The 14704-nt window shown below is 46.3% G+C and overlaps 1 protein-coding gene across 5 annotated transcripts in view; it reads left to right on the forward strand.

Annotated features, from left to right (window-relative positions):
• Positions 1 to 14704, forward strand: part of WDTC1 (WD and tetratricopeptide repeats 1) — a 248911-nt gene that overhangs the window by 170490 nt on the left and 63717 nt on the right. For all 5 annotated transcript variants that reach the window (XM_063954696.1, XM_063954697.1, XM_063954698.1 and 2 more), the window contains exons 12-13: positions 1038 to 1211; positions 1307 to 1542. In XM_063954696.1, the coding sequence (XP_063810766.1) occupies positions 1038 to 1211; positions 1307 to 1542 (410 nt within the window). The remainder of the gene's footprint in view (positions 1 to 1037; positions 1212 to 1306; positions 1543 to 14704) is intronic.

Here is a 14704-nt window from a genome sequence, read left to right on the forward strand (position 1 = left end):
ACGAACTCGCCCCGGTTATTTGCTTAAGGTGGTGTCATCTTTTCACCTTAACCAAGAGATTGTGGTTCTGGCCTTTGTCTCTTCGGATTTGTCTCCAAAAAATGTTCTTTGGATGTGGTTAGGGCTCTCTGTGTCTATGTGGAGAGGACTGCCTTCATCAGTAGGTCAGATTCCCTTTTTGTACTGTTTGGTTTTCACAAATGTGGCTGGCCTGCGAATAAGCAAACCTTGGCCAGATGTATTAGAATGGTGATTGCACAAACCTATGCGCAGGCTGGTCTCCTACCTCCTGCTGTAGTTAAAGCCCATTCTACTCGGTCTATTGGACCTTCTTGGGCGGCCTGCTGTGAACAATTGTGAAGGGCGGCTACGTAGTCCTCAGTGAACACGTTCATTAGGTTCTATGCTTTTGATACTTCCGCCTCCCAGGATGCTTCCTTTGGACGCCGGGTTCTCATACCCGCTAGGATGCGTCTCCTCCCTTGAGGAACTGCTTTAGAACAACCCCAATGTTTTCCATGTGGAACACAGTGTACCCCGCTGCAGTCAAGGAGAGTTATGATAGACTTACCTTGGTTAACTCTTTCTGCGAGGTACACTGGGTTCCACAGGGCGCCCACCCTGACGCACCTAGCTTCTTTGGGTTGCATGGCATTAGCCGCTGGTACCCACTCCTGTCAGGAGATTGTGGGTCCATGTGACTAACATCTGCCTTCTCTTATACCTGCTCCTGCATTGGACTGGTTAACGAAACTGAGCTCTTAGTGCCTGGAGGTGGGGTTATAGAGGAGGCCCCAATGCATCCTGGGACAGTCAAAGATTTGCCTGATGGTGCCGCTGGATCAAGATCCTGCTCTACACCCCAATGTTTTCCCTGTGGTTCACAGTGTACTTCGCAGAAAGAGAGTTAATCATGGTAAGTCTACCATAACTCTCCTTTTTCACTGCTCAATTAAGTCATAGATACTCCCATATTTTAGTTTACAGTACCTTTCCAGGATCTCCATTAACAATTCTTTTTTACTTTCCCTTCTTAGGTCAACAAGCGAACTTCCTCCACACCTGGAAAAAGTAAAGCAAAAAGCTAACGATGCATTTGCCCGGCAGCAGTGGAGCAAGGCAATTGAGTTGTATAGTCAAGCCATGCAGAGGGCACCTCGTATTGCTATGTTGTTTGGCAATCGAGCTGCAGCATACATGAAACGCAAGTGGTGAGTAGAATTTGTGATAGATTGTGATATAAACTTGCGATTAAATCGCACAGAGCTTTAGTTGACGTTTTCTTCTCTTTTCCTTGTGCTGCTAGGGATGGAGATCATTATGATGCTCTGAGGGACTGCCTGCAAGCACTGGCATTAAATCCAGCCCATCTAAAGGCTCATTTTCGGCTAGCACGCTGCCTGTTTGAGCTCCGCTATGTCTCTGAGGCATTGGATTGTTTGGAAGGATTCAAGGCCAAGTTCCCAGAACAGGCCCAAAGCAGTGCATGTGATGCGCTAGACAGGGACATCAAAGTTGCCTTATTCTCCAAGACTGACAGCCGTAAGCCCACTCTACCTAGAAATGTGTTTTATTCAGCAACCTCCACTATCGTCAGTCGACATTAACCACAGTTATCTCTCTAGTTATCTCTATAAATGGTAGATACACAACAAATCACACCTCTTAATGTAGTTGTGCTGAATGATGATAGCATAAAATACATTTCTTTCAACCATTTGGTTACACTGGAGAATTTTGGGCATATGTTCAGCACTTTAATTTCTATGCTGAAATAAACTCCCATCCCCCCTATACAATTTTTTTTTCTATTATTGTTTTAATGTTCCCATAGACAAGGGTAGTTTTTGTTCTACAGTGCATCCGGAAAGTATTCACAGCGCTTCACTTTTTCCACATTTTGTTATGTTACAGCCTTATTCCAATATGGAATAAATTCATTTTCTCTGACGTCCTAGTGGATGCTGGGAACTCCGAAAGGACCATGGGGAATAGCGGCTCCGCAGGAGACTGGGCACAAAAGTAAAAGCTTTAGGACTAGCTGGTGTGCACTGGGTCCTCCCCCTATGACCCTCCTCCAAGCCTCAGTTAGATTTTTGTGCCCGAACGAGAAGGGTGCAATCTAGGTGGCTCTCCTGAGCTGCTTAGAGTAAAAGTTTAAATTAGGTTTTTTATTTTCAGTGAGTCCTGCTGGCAACAGGCTCACTGCATCGAGGGACTAAAGGGAGAAGAAGCGAACTCACCTGCGTGCAGAGTGGATTGGGCTTCTTAGGCTACTGGACATTAGCTCCAGAGGGACGATCACAGGCCCAGCCATGGATGGGTCCCAGAGCCGCGCCGCCGTCCCCCTTACAGAGCCAGAAGAGCAGAAGAGGTCCGGAAAATCGGCGGCAGAAGACGTCCTGTCTTCAATAAGGTAGCGCACAGCACCGCAGCTGTGCGCCATTGCTCTCAGCACACTTCACACTCCGGTCACTGAGGGTGCAGGGCGCTGGGGGGGGGCGCCCTGAGACGCAATAAAAATACCTTAGATGGCAAAAAAAATACATCACATATAGCTCCTGGGCTATATGGATGCATTTAACCCCTGCCAGAATACATAGGAAAACGGGAGATAAGGCCGCCGATAAGGGGGCGGAGCCTATCTCCTCAGCACACTGGCGCCATTTTCCCTCACAGCTCCGTTGGAGGGAAGCTCCCTGGCTCTCCCCTGCAGTCACTACACTACAGAAAGGGTTAAAAAAGAGAGGGGGCACTAATTACGCGCAGTATTGAAATTACAGCAGCTATAAGGGGAAAAACACTTATATAAGGTTATCCCTGTATATATATAGCGCTCTGGTGTGTGCTGGCAAACTCTCCCTCTGTCTCCCCAAAGGGCTAGTGGGGTCCTGTCCTCTATCAGAGCATTCCCTGTGTGTGTGCTGTGTGTCGGTACGTTTGTGTCGACATGTATGAGGAGAAAAATGATGTGGAGACGGAGCAGATTGCCTGTAATAGTGATGTCACCCCCTAGGGGGTCGACACCTGAGTGGATGAACTGTTGGAAGGAATTACGTGACAGTGTCAGCTCTGTATAAAAGACAGTGGTTGACATGAGACAGCCGGCTACTCAGCTTGTGCCTGTCCAGACGTCTCATAGGCCGTCAGGGGCTCTAAAGCGCCCGTTACCTCAGATGGCAGATATAGACGCCGACACGGATACTGACTCCAGTGTCGACGGTGAAGAGACAAATGTGACTTCCAGTAGGGCCACACGTTACATGATTGAGGCAATGAAAAATGTTTTACACATTTCTGATAATACGAGTACCACCAAAAAGGGGTATTATGTTCGGTGAGGAAAAACTACCTGTAGTTTTCCTGAATCTGAGAAATTAAATGAGGTGTGTGATGATGTGTGGTTTTCCCCCGATAACAACTGATAATTTCTAAAATGTTATTGGCATTATATCCTTTCCCGCCAGAGGTTAGGGTGCGTTGGGAAACACCCCCTAGGGTGGATAAAGCGCTCACACGCTTGTAAGGGCTCTACCCTCTCCTGAGATGGCCGCCCTTAAGGATCCTGCTGATAGAAAGCAGGAGGGTATCCTAAAATGTATTTACACACATACTGGTGTTATACTGCGACCAGCAATCGCCTCAGCCTGGATGTGCAGTGCTGGGTTGGCGTGGTCGGATTCCTTGACTGAAAATATTGATACCCTAGATAGGGACAGTATATTTTTGCCTATAGAGCATTTAAAAGATGCATTTCTATATATGCGTGATGCACAGCGGAATATTTGCCGACTGGCATCAAGTCTAAGTGCGTTGTCCATTTCTACCAGTAGAGGGTTATGGACACGACAGTGGTCAGGTGATGCGGATTTCAAACGGCATTTGGAAGTATTGCCTTATTAAGGGGAGGAGTTATTTGGGGTCGGTCTTTCAGACCTGGTGGCCACGGCAACAGCTGGGAAATCCACGTTTGTACCACAGGTCGCCTCTCAACATGAGAAGACGCCGTATTATCAGGCGCAGTCTTTTCGTGGACAAGCGGGCAAAAGGTTCCTCATTTCTGCCCCGTGACAGAGGGAGAGGAAAAAGGCTGCAGAAATCAGCCAGTTCCCAGGAACAGAAACCCTCTCCCGCCTCTGCCAAGCCCTCAGTATGACGCTGGGGCTTTACAAGCAGAATCAGGCACGGTGGGGGGCCCGTCTCAATGAATTTCAGCGCGCAGTGGGCTCACCCGCAAGTAGACCCCTGGATCCTTCAGGTGATATCTCAGGGGTACAAATTGGAATTCGAGACGTCTCCCCCTCGCCGTTTCCTAAAGTCGGCTTTACCGATGTCTCCTTCTGACAGGGAGACAGTTTTGGAAGCCATTCACAAGCTGTATTCCCAGCAGGTGATAATCAAGGTACCCCTCCTGCAACAGGGAACGGGGTATTATTCCACACTGTTGTGGTACCGAAGCCGGACGGCTCGGTGAGACCGATTCTAAATCTAAAATCTTTGAACACTTACATACAGAGGTTCAAATTCAAGATTGAGTCACTCAGAGCAGTGATTGCGAACCTGGAAGAAGGGGACTACATGATGTCTCGGGACATCAAGGATGCTTACCTTCATGTCCAAATTTACCCTTCTCACCAAGGGTACCTCAGGTTTATGGTACAGAACTGTCACTCAGTTCAGACGCTGCCGTATGGATGGTCCACAGCACCCCGGGTCTTTACCAAGGTAATGGCCGAAATGATGATATTCCTTCGAAGGAAGGGAATTTTAGTTATCCCTTACTTGGACGATTCCCTGATAAGGGTAAGATCCAGGGAACAGTTGGAGGTCGGTGTAGCACTATCTCAGGTAGTGTTGCGGCAGCACGATTGGATTCTCAATATTCCAAAATCGCAGCTGGTTCCGACGACTCGTCTTCTGTTCCTAGGGATGATCCTGGACACAGTCCAGAAAAAGGTTTTCTCCCGGAGGAGAAAGCCAGGGAGTTATCCGAGCTAGTCAGGAACCTCCTAAAACCGAGCCAAGTCTCAGTGCATCAATGCACAAGGGTTCTGGGTAAAATGGTGGCTTCCTACGAAGCAATCCCATTCGGCAGATTCCACGCAAGAACTTTCCAGTGGGACCTGCTGGACAAAAGGTCCGGGTCGCATCTTCAGATGCATCAGCGGATAACCCTGTCACCAAGAACAAGGGTGTCCCTCCTGTGGTGGTTGCAGAGTGCTCATCTTCTAGAGGGCCGCAGATTCGGCATTCAGGACTGGGTCCTGGTGACCACGGATGCCAGCCTGCGAGGCTGGGGAGCAGTCACACAGGGAAGGAATTTCCAGGGCTTATGGTCAAGCCTGGAGACATCACTTCACATAAATATCCTGAAGCTAAGGGCCATTTACAATGCTCTAAGCTTAGCAAGACCTCTGCTTCAAGGTCAGCCGGTGTTGATCCAGTCGGACAACATCACGGCAGTCACCCACGTAAACAGACAGGGTGGCACAAGAAGCAGGAGGGCAATGGCAGAAGCTGCAAGGATTCTTCGCTGGGCGGAAAATCATGTGATAGTACTGTCAGCAATTCCGGGAGTGGACAACTGGGAAGCAGACTTCCTCAGCAGACACGACCTCCACCCGGGAGAGTGGGGACTTCACCCAGAAGTCTTCCACATGATTATAAACCGTTGGGAAAAACTCGACAGGTATTGTGCCAGGTCAAGGGACCCTCAGGCAATAGCTGTAGACGCTCTGGTAACACCGTGGGTGTACCAGTCAGTGTATGTGTTCCCTCATCTGCCTCTCATACCCAAGGTACTGAGATTGATAAGATGGAGAGGAGTAAGCACTATATTCGTGGCTCCGGATTGGCCAAGAAGGACTTGGTAACCGGAACTTCAAAAGATGCTCACGGAGGATCCGTGGCCTCTACCTCTAAGAAGGGACCTGCTTCAGCAAGGACCCTGTCTGTTCCAAGACTTACCGCGACTGCATTTGACGGCATGGCGGTTGAACGCCGGATCCTGAAGGAAAAAAAAGGCATTCCGGATGAGGTCATCCCTATCCTGATCAAAGCCAGGAAGGATGTAACCGCAAAACATTATCACCGCATTTGGCAAAAATATGTTGCGTGGTGCGAGGCCAGTAAGGCCCGACGGAGGAAATTCAACTGCGTCGATTCCTACATTTCCTGCAAACAGGAGTGTCTATGGGCCTGAAATTGGGGTCCATTAAGGTTCAAATTTCGGCCCTGTCAATTTTCTTCCAAAAAGAACTAGCTTCAGTCCCTGAAGTTCAGACGTTGTAAAAGGGGTACTGCATATACAGCCTCCTTTTGTGCCTCCAGTGGCACCTTGGGATCTCAATGTAGTTTTTGGGTTCCAAAAAGTCACATTGGTTTGAACCACTTAAATCTGCGGAGTTAAAATATCTCACATGGAAAGTGGTCATGCTGTTGGCCCTGGCCTGGGCCAGGCGCGTGTCAGAATTGGCGGCTTTATCCTGTAAAAGCCCTTATCTGATTTTCCATTCGGACAGGGCGGAATTGAGGACTCGTCCTCAGTTTCTCCCTAAGGTGGTTTCAGCGTTTCACCTGAACCAACCTATTGTGGTGCCTGCGGCTACTATGGACTTGGAGGACTCCAAGTTGCTAGACGTTGTCATGGCCCTGAAAATATATGTTTCCAGGACGGCTGGAGTCAGAAAATCTGACTCGCTGTTTATCCTGTATGCACCCAACAAGCTGGGTGCTCCTGCTTCTAAGCAGACTATTGCTCGTTGGAATTGTAGTACAATTCAGCTTGCACATTCTGTGGCAGGCCTGCCACAGCCAAAAATCTGTAAATGCCCACTCCACAAGGAAGATGGGCTCATCTTGGGCGGCTGCCCGAGGGGTCTCGGCTTTACAACTTTGCCGAGCAGCTACTTGGTCAGGAGCAAATACGTTTGTAAAATTCTACAAAATTGATACCCTGGCTGAGGAGGACCTGGAGTTCTCTCATTTGGTGCTGCAGAGTCATCCGCACTCTCCCGCCCGTTTGGGAGCTTTGGTATAATCCCCATGGTCCTTTCGGAGTTCCCAGCATCCACTAGGACGTCAGAGAAAATAAGAATTTACTTACCGATAATTCTATTTCTCATAGTCCGTAGTGGATGCTGGGCGCCCATCCCAAGTGCGGATTGTCTGCAATACTTGTACATAGTTACAAAAATCGGGTTATTATTGTTGTGAGCCATCTTTTCAGAGGCTCCTCTGTTATCATGCTGTTAACTGGGTTCAGATCACAGGTTGTACGGTGTGATTGGTGTGGCTGGTATGAGTCTTACCCGGGATTCAAAATCCTTCCTTATTGTGTACGCTCGTCCGGGCACAGTATCCTAACTGAGGCTTGGAGGAGGGTCATAGGGGGAGGAGCCAGTGCACACCAGCTAGTCCTAAAGCTTTTACTTTTGTGCCCAGTCTCCTGCGGAGCCGCTATTCCCCATGGTCCTTTCGGAGTTCCCAGCATCCACTACGGACTATGAGAAATAGAATTATCGGTAAGTAAATTCTTATTTTTTCCCTCAAAATTCTACACACAATACCCCATAATGACGTGAAAAAAAGTTTTTTATATTTTTGCAAATGTATTAAAAATAAAAAACTAAGATATCACATGTAAATAAGTATTCAAAGTCTTTGCTCAATACTTTTGTTGATGCACTTTTGGCAGCAATTACAGCCTCAAGTCTTTTTGAATATGATGCCACAAGCTTGGCACACCTATCTTTGGGCAGTTTCGCCCATTCCTCCTTGCAGCACCTTTCAAGCTCCATCAGGTTGGATTTGAAGCGTCGGTGCACAGTCATTTTCAGATCTCTCCAGAGATGTTCAATCGGATTCAAGTCTGGCCTCTGGCTGGGCCACTCAAGGACATTCACAGAGTTGTCCTGAAGCCACACCTTTGATATCTTGGCTGTGTGCTTAGGGTCGTTGTCTTGCTGAAAGATCAACCGTCGCCCCAGTCTGAGGTCAGGAATGCTCTGGAGCAGGTTTTCATCTAGGATGTCTCTGTACATTGCTGCATTCATCTTTCCCTCTAACCTGATTAGTCTCCCAGTTCCTGCCGCTGAAAAACATCCCCACAGCATGATGCTGCCACCACCATGCTTCACTGTAGGGATGGTATTGGCCTGGTGATGAGCGGTGCCTGGTTTCCGCCAAACATGACGCCTGGCATTCAGACCAAAGAGTTCAATCTTTGCTCATCAGACCACTCTACCATACAGGCCTAATTGGTGCTCCAGAGATGGTTGTCTTTCTATAAGGTTCTCCTCTCTCCACAAAGGAATGCAGTAGCTCTAACAGAGTGACCATCGGGTTCTTGGTAACCTCCCTGACAATCCTGTCTTGGAGTTCTACAGACCATTCTTTTGACTTCATGTTTGGTTTGTGCTCAGACATGCGCTGTCAAGTGTGGGACCTTATATAGACAGGTGTGTGCCTTTCCAAATCATGTCAAATCAACTGAATTTACCACAAGTGGACTCCAATTAAACTGTAGGAACATTTCAACTTATGTACATGTGATTTCTTAGTTTTTTTATTTTAAATAAATTTGCAAAAATCTCAAAAAAACTTCTTTCACGTTGTCATTTTGGGGTATTGTGTGTAGAATTGTGAAGGAAAATTAATTTATTTCATTTTAGAATAAGGCTGTAACATAACAAAATGTAGAAAAAGTGAACTGCTGTGAATACTTTTCGGATGCACTGTACATTTGCTGCCTATTGCACTATTTTTCATTACTTGAAATATGTTTTGTTTGTTCTTCTTATTAACCATTTAATCACCTCTGTGGTTCTGCTGCATCTTGCATCTGTAAACTGCAGGTAGCTGTGAGATGGCTAGCTAAAGCAGGATGATAAGATAACATCCTTGTACCTCTTATGGCCTCTCCCCCCTCTATGAGCGATGGTCTCCTTGTCACAGATTAATAGTGTACCAATGCATTTAGTGACCAGGTTTCAAGGGCTATGGCACCATGTGGCACAGCGCAAAAGCACATGGACTATGCATCAGATGCACAGCCTGCTGGGTGACAGAAGAAAGTATACTGATGCCTTTCCATTTCCAGGTCCTTCCTTACAGTAGTCACAGGTCTAGTGGGGGTTTTGTATAGTAATCTCCCACTAGACACAATTTGGGCTTTGGTTGGACCATCTTTAGAGATTGTGATCATTTTCAGGGATGGACTCTGGAAGTACTAATCCTTGGTGAGCTCTCATTCTCTGAGAGAAGTCTGCCAGAACTGAAAGCCATTTTAAGCTATATCGCTCTCTCCTTAGGTACACCTCAGACTGTGTAGTAATAGATTGGGCTGTACTATTCTGAGTGTATTAGATCCCTCAGAATTGCTGGGATCAGGTGCCGGGCTTGGAAGTTGACTTGATTGTTTTCTGCAGCTAATTTGTAGCTATCATTATAGATAAAGAGCACTTCCAAAGCTAAGGCTGAGTGGTGGGGGGGAGGGAGTATATTTAAATTGTTTATCATTTATATTTTAAATATCAGTACAATATGCCCTTCTGACTATTCGGTATGAACTGACCTGTTCTTTGGCTCAATCAATCATTTCTCTGACAGCTGCAGTGAGGGTAACAGATCTTATTCTACTGTGGGACTGTCCATGGGTTCTTGGGTACTGTATCTTCTCTACTTTGTGAACAAGCTTCAGCCAGAAATCTGGCAAGGTTAGTTCAGGGATTTGTTAATTTTGATTTTGGAGTCCGCCACTCAGGCTACATATTCCAAGGGTCCTACAAGTTTTTAGCGTTAGTAGCATCAGACTCTGACTCCAAGAGGATGATATGGCGGTGATGAATTATTTAAGACTTGGATACCATATAAAAACAAAAATAGTTTTAGTATAGAAACAATTCATGTACTTGAATGTATGTAAATGTCCCGTTCGTCACACAGAGAATCACCCTAAACACCCAATATAATGTCTTTGAATTCAGTCATAAATGTCATGTAACAAAACTAGTTTGTTTGCATAAACATCAGGGATGCGTACTTGCATGTCCCAATCTGGAAAGATCAGTTTGTAGTGCAGTCTCTTCATTAGCAATTTTGCAGTCTTTCAGATAGGATACAGCATCAAGTGTATTTGCAAAGATCATGGCAGTTTTGATCTTCTTTTTTTCTTTCTGAGGTCTGGGTGGGGGCAATCATTCCTTATGTGTATAAACTGTTAATCAATGCCGGATCCTTGTCTTTGCTCCAGGACCATGTGTGAGTTACTGGTCAGATATTCGAGTCCTATGGTTGGACCAGAAATCCAACCTAGTATTAGGTCAGCTAATGATTTTTATAGTGGTTCTGTTCAATGCCAAACAGAAGGTAATCTTGTCAGAAGTCAAGATTTTCTTATTACTGAGATTGATAGTCTCTGTTGGCTCTTATATCTGTTCTGTTTTTGCATGAAGGTCTTAAAGAATATTGTCTTGACTTTAAAGTTGGTGCAGTTTGCATGTTTCCTTTCAAGAATGTTCCATATTAAGCTCGTTGAAATGGAATAAATCAGACCATCACTTGACCACCGTTATTCCTTCTGTCTTGAAGGGTTCATTTGCTGCTACACTGGTGTCTGAAGGTCAACAAGAGATTGTTAATTTGCCATTTGGGACATGATGATGAATTCCTGTCTTCAGTGCAGGGAGGTTTTTACTATTCAAGTGTTGTCTTCAGGTCTTTTGGTCTCAGGAAGTATGGGGCCTCCAGAAAGCTGGTCATGTGGTTGCAGTCCCTTCACTAGGCATATTATGACCACAGTGAACCATGGTAAGGGACTCCTCTGGATCAGCTTTACCTGCAGAGTAAAGCCTGCCTGAATTACAAACCTAGAGACCTGTAGTCCCAGCTGTCCACGTCGCTGCTGAAGGGAAGTATTATCTGGTTCCAGTATTTATCATTGCATAGTTCCTTTTCTCTTTTTGTATTCCATCCCTCGTATGGCTATTCTCATCCGTGTGAACATGCCACTAAACCTAAATAGGACATAGTTTAAACTGATAAACCAGTCAGTAAATATGGATTACAGTACCAATTTTTTTCTGTCAGCCACTAGGGGACACTGGCACAACTTCAAGACCGTGGGGTGGTGATGGTGGCTTACAGGGAGCTGGCACTTTAAATAATCTAAGAAGTGAAACAGGCTCCTCCCCCTCTATCCCCCATCATCACTCAGTTTTGAATTTGTGCCGAGGGAGCCGGTCACTGCTAACTGTGCTCCAGCTCAGCCTATATTTACTTTAATTTATTTTGCTTTTTTTATTCATGGGACTTAGGGGGTAATTCCAAGTTGATCGCAGCAGGATTTTTGTTAGCAATTGGGCAAAACCATGTGCACTGCAGGGGAGGCAGATATAACATGTGCAGAGAGAGTTAGATTTGGGTGGGGTGTGTTCAATCTGCAATCTAATTTGCAGTGTAAAAATAAAACAGCCAGTATTTACCCTGCACAGAAACAAAATAACCCACCCAAATCTAACTCTTTCTGCACATGTTCTATCTGCCTCCACTGCAGTGCACATGGTTTTGCCCAATTGCTAATAAAAATCCTGCTGCGATCAACTTGGAATTACCCCCTTAGTTGCCTTAGGAACCCTTTGCCACTTATATGAGAGAAGTGGGGTCCGGGTTTCACACTAGCAGCGTCAAGCTGCGCTAGCAGAGCAGTGCTTAACTTGAGAGGCACTGTTCCTCTCGAGACAGCAAGGAGAACAGCGCTTAACCTGAGAAGTACTGTTTCTCCAAAGACATCCGCATCCTGAGGCTCTGGTTGGGTGAGTGCGCCTCCTTGTGTGTGCCACAGTGCGGAGCTAGGCCGCGGTGTCCCCCGCATTCCCTCCCCTCCTCTCCCCGCTGGCCATGACTGGCAGCGGCGCGGTCTCCACTACACTGCCGTGCTGACACAGCGCGGCAGTGTGGGTGAGTGAGCCTCCTTGTGTGGGGCACTGTGCGCGAGTGGCCACGGCGTGGTTTCAACTGCACTACAGCGCGACAGCAAAGTTCACTCAATGCAGAACAGTGGGAGTTTACAGCGGAGGTTAGTGGAGCGGTAAGCAGCGGATCTTGGGGCTAAGGCGCAGGGCATTTAACTAGAAGGCAGATAGCATCTGGAGCACCTTGTGAGTTGGGTGCAGCAAAGGCTGATTTTAATTGTGTAAGGCACGCACTCAAAAAGGGACCTGGTTGAGATGGGTGCCTGTGCTTATGGGACAGATTTGGCAGGTTTTCAAACTGTCAATCACAGAAAAAGGCGCCTTCCTCAGCTAGGTAGCTCATGAATCGCAACAATGTTTCTTCTCTCCTCAGGAAACAGCACTGAGACAGGTGCACATTCCTTCAGACTGCCAGAAACCTGAAAGCCTGCACAAAAAATACAGGCTGGTGGCAGAGGGAGTTAGAATAGGGGAGTACTACAAATTTTATAACTCCCTCCATCCTTCTGATATTCCTCCCTCCCCTCCTCTCTCTCTCTCTTATTGAAAGTGCTGGTGTGAATTGTATGTGTCTCAACTCTGTCCGTCACAATGGCAGACAAGGGACCAGCTACTAAGGCATCACAAAAATTATTTATCTGTAAAAAAAAAAAAAAAAAAAAGCGCACACGACGATTCTTCTCTGTGTGAAGCATGTGCTTCAGAGGTTACATTAGTTAATCCGTCCCAAGACGCTAATTTACCCCTCTGGGCGGTAGCGCTCACAGGAACCATCTCACAATTGCATAATGAGGGGTCTGCTTTATGAAAGACTGTTAAGGAGATTCCTCAAAATGATGTACTTTCTATTGCTACAGAACCACCCTGGGTGGCAGGTCTTCTCTCTCAGGACAAAGCTGAAGAGGACGATCGTGAGTTGGGCGAAATTACTGACCCAGACGAAGTTCCACAGGAACTTTCTCAGGGGGTTGAACTTCTTATTTTAGCTATAAGTTTTGAACACTTCCGAGACTACGACACCGATTCACCATATACTGCTTTATTTCGTAGAAAGCATCGTTCATCGGTCACTTATCCTTTTTCCAAGAAACTGGATGATCAGCAGACGGAGGCTTGGAAATACCCGGACAAGCGGTTTCAGTTGCCTAAAAGTTTTCTAAGTATTTATCCATTTCCATCAGCTACTGATAAATGGGAGATGTTACCTTGAGTGGACTTGTCTCTATCCAGGTTGTCTAAAAAGACTGCATTACCTGTACTGGGTGCAATTTCGTTGAAAGACCCGTCTGACAGGAAGCTGGACACCATGTTGAAGTCCATCTAATCGGCCGCATGTGTCTCACTTAGACCAACCTTGGTAAGTTCCTGGGTGAACAAGGCAGTGGAGCATTGGACCACTAAATTGATAAAGGATTTACAAGAGGGAGTTCCGTTAGAAGAATTATTGATCTTAGTGGAACATATTAAGGAGTCTGCTATATACGTAGGAGAAGCGGCTAGAGATATCGGACAAGTTAACGTGAGAATCTCAGCAGCAACTATTGCAGCCAGAAGAGTTCTTTGGATACGATCATGACAATTTGACGCTGAGTCAAAAAGAGTGGCGGAGGCGCTTCCGTTTACAGGTGACATTCTTTTTGGAAAAGAACTAGACTCGTTACTTTCTCAGGCTACGGGTGTTAAATCTACCTTTTTACCAACCCTTCCGCCATCACCTAAGCACTCTTATACTGGAATTTCCTTTTGGTCCTTTCGTTTCACTCAGCCTTTTAGAGGACGCGGAAGAGCTACACCCTTGCGAGGTAGAGGTCGCGGCAAGCAACCAGTCACTGCTTGTCATCAAGACCCAAAGCCTGCAGAAGAGACAGGGGCATGACGGTCTCCCCTCCCTTCGGGGCTCAAGTACGGTGGGAGAGCGCGGCTTCGAAACTTTCAGGATGCCTTGTTCAAGATATCAGACAATGCGTGGATTTCACAATGTCATCTCCCAAGGGTACAAGTTAGAGTTCAAATTTTTGCCGCCAAAGAAATATTTTACGACAAGTCTTCCACTACTTCTGGACAAACATTTGGCCCTTCAAGGTGCAATACAGTCCTTGGTAGAATCGGCTGTGTTAATGCCGGTACCACTGCTTCAGCTAAAGAAAGGGTTACTATTCCAATCTTTTCGTAGTGCCAAAACCAGATGGTACTGTCCGACCAATTCTGAATCTGAAATCATTTAATCCGTTTCTGTCTTATTACCAGTTCAAGATGGAGTCGCTCAACTCAGTAATCTCAAGCCTGGAACCCAAGGAATTTATGATATCTCTGGACATCAAGGATGCATATCTCCACATTCCAATATGGGAACCACACCTAGCGTTTTCTCAGGTTCGCGATTCAACAGAATAATTTTCAGTTCAGAGCCTTACCATACGGTCTGTCCACAGCCCCCAGGGTGTTTACCAAGGTCATGTCGGTGATGATTGCTCACCTCAGATCATTGGGAGTCACAATAATACCATACTTAGACAACCTCCTCAAAGCTTCATCAGATCTCATTCTCCCGGAGCATGCTCTATTAACATACAATGTGTTAGTGGAACACGGCTGGATAATCAATTTTTGGAAATCCAACTTTCAGCCATCAAAACGCATCCAGTTTCTCAGTGTGATCCTGGACACCAACGTCAGTTTTTCGGCCTCAAGACAAAGCTCTGGGTATACAGAAACTGGTCCAAGCTGTCCTC

Source organism: Pseudophryne corroboree, chromosome 2, assembly GCF_028390025.1.
Source record: "Pseudophryne corroboree isolate aPseCor3 chromosome 2, aPseCor3.hap2, whole genome shotgun sequence".
In the NCBI taxonomy this organism is placed as follows: domain Eukaryota; kingdom Metazoa; phylum Chordata; class Amphibia; order Anura; family Myobatrachidae; genus Pseudophryne; species Pseudophryne corroboree.